Genomic DNA, 568 nt, shown 5'->3' with positions numbered 1-568 from the left:
ACTCTTCCCACTTGAGGGTTCTCAGATATAGTTCCCAAGCCAAGTCCTGCTCTTCTTTTGACAGTTTTTCATCTTCGTTTTCTTGCAAGAGTGTGTCGTGTTCATGATAATTTGAAATCCAACTGAAACAAAGGAAAAGAGGAAGAGGAAAAAGGAATTTCCTGATAAGACAAAGTTATCGATCCATCTGGAAACTTGTTATCTATAAGCTCGACAAATTTCAAGTAAACGAAATATAAGAGAAGCATGAGATGGACCAAAGTTTTGTGTGGTAGCTCAAAATCCACAAAGAAAACAAAAAATATCCACCTGAGATGATGTCTGCTAATCAACATTTCAAATAAGTTGTCGGAAGAAGTTCCTTGAGGATGCGGCAGTTCTGGCTTCAACAAATTTCCAGTGTTTGGTTTTGCCACGACTTCTTGCTCTTGTCCCAGTTCATCCATTACATCAGCCTTTTCATCATCACCAAATTCAAACAAATGCAGTATTTCTTCTTTAGACATTGTTCTGTGCACCTGCTGCCTATCAACTACCCTTGCTGCAAGTCCTTCCTTAGTCACCTGTG

General features: G+C 39.3%; 1 protein-coding gene across 1 annotated transcript; it reads right to left on the bottom strand.

Annotated features, from left to right (window-relative positions):
• Positions 1 to 4: 4 nt before the first annotated feature.
• Positions 5 to 562, bottom strand: LOC110011535 (protein CHROMATIN REMODELING 20-like; the record flags this gene model as incomplete). The annotated part of the gene is made up of 2 exons (XM_020691714.1): positions 310 to 562; positions 5 to 122 (listed from the first exon to the last, which is right to left on the bottom strand). Coding segments are annotated over exons 1-2 (315 nt in total), but the record flags the coding sequence as incomplete, so codon positions are not given.
• Between the last annotated feature and the right edge of the window lie 6 nt (positions 563 to 568).

Source organism: Sesamum indicum, unplaced genomic scaffold, assembly GCF_000512975.1.
Source record: "Sesamum indicum cultivar Zhongzhi No. 13 unplaced genomic scaffold, S_indicum_v1.0 C03201, whole genome shotgun sequence".
In the NCBI taxonomy this organism is placed as follows: Eukaryota; Viridiplantae; Streptophyta; class Magnoliopsida; order Lamiales; family Pedaliaceae; genus Sesamum; species Sesamum indicum.
The sequence above is the reverse complement of the archived record's forward strand: the minus strand, read 5'-3'. Positions and strand labels throughout refer to the sequence as shown.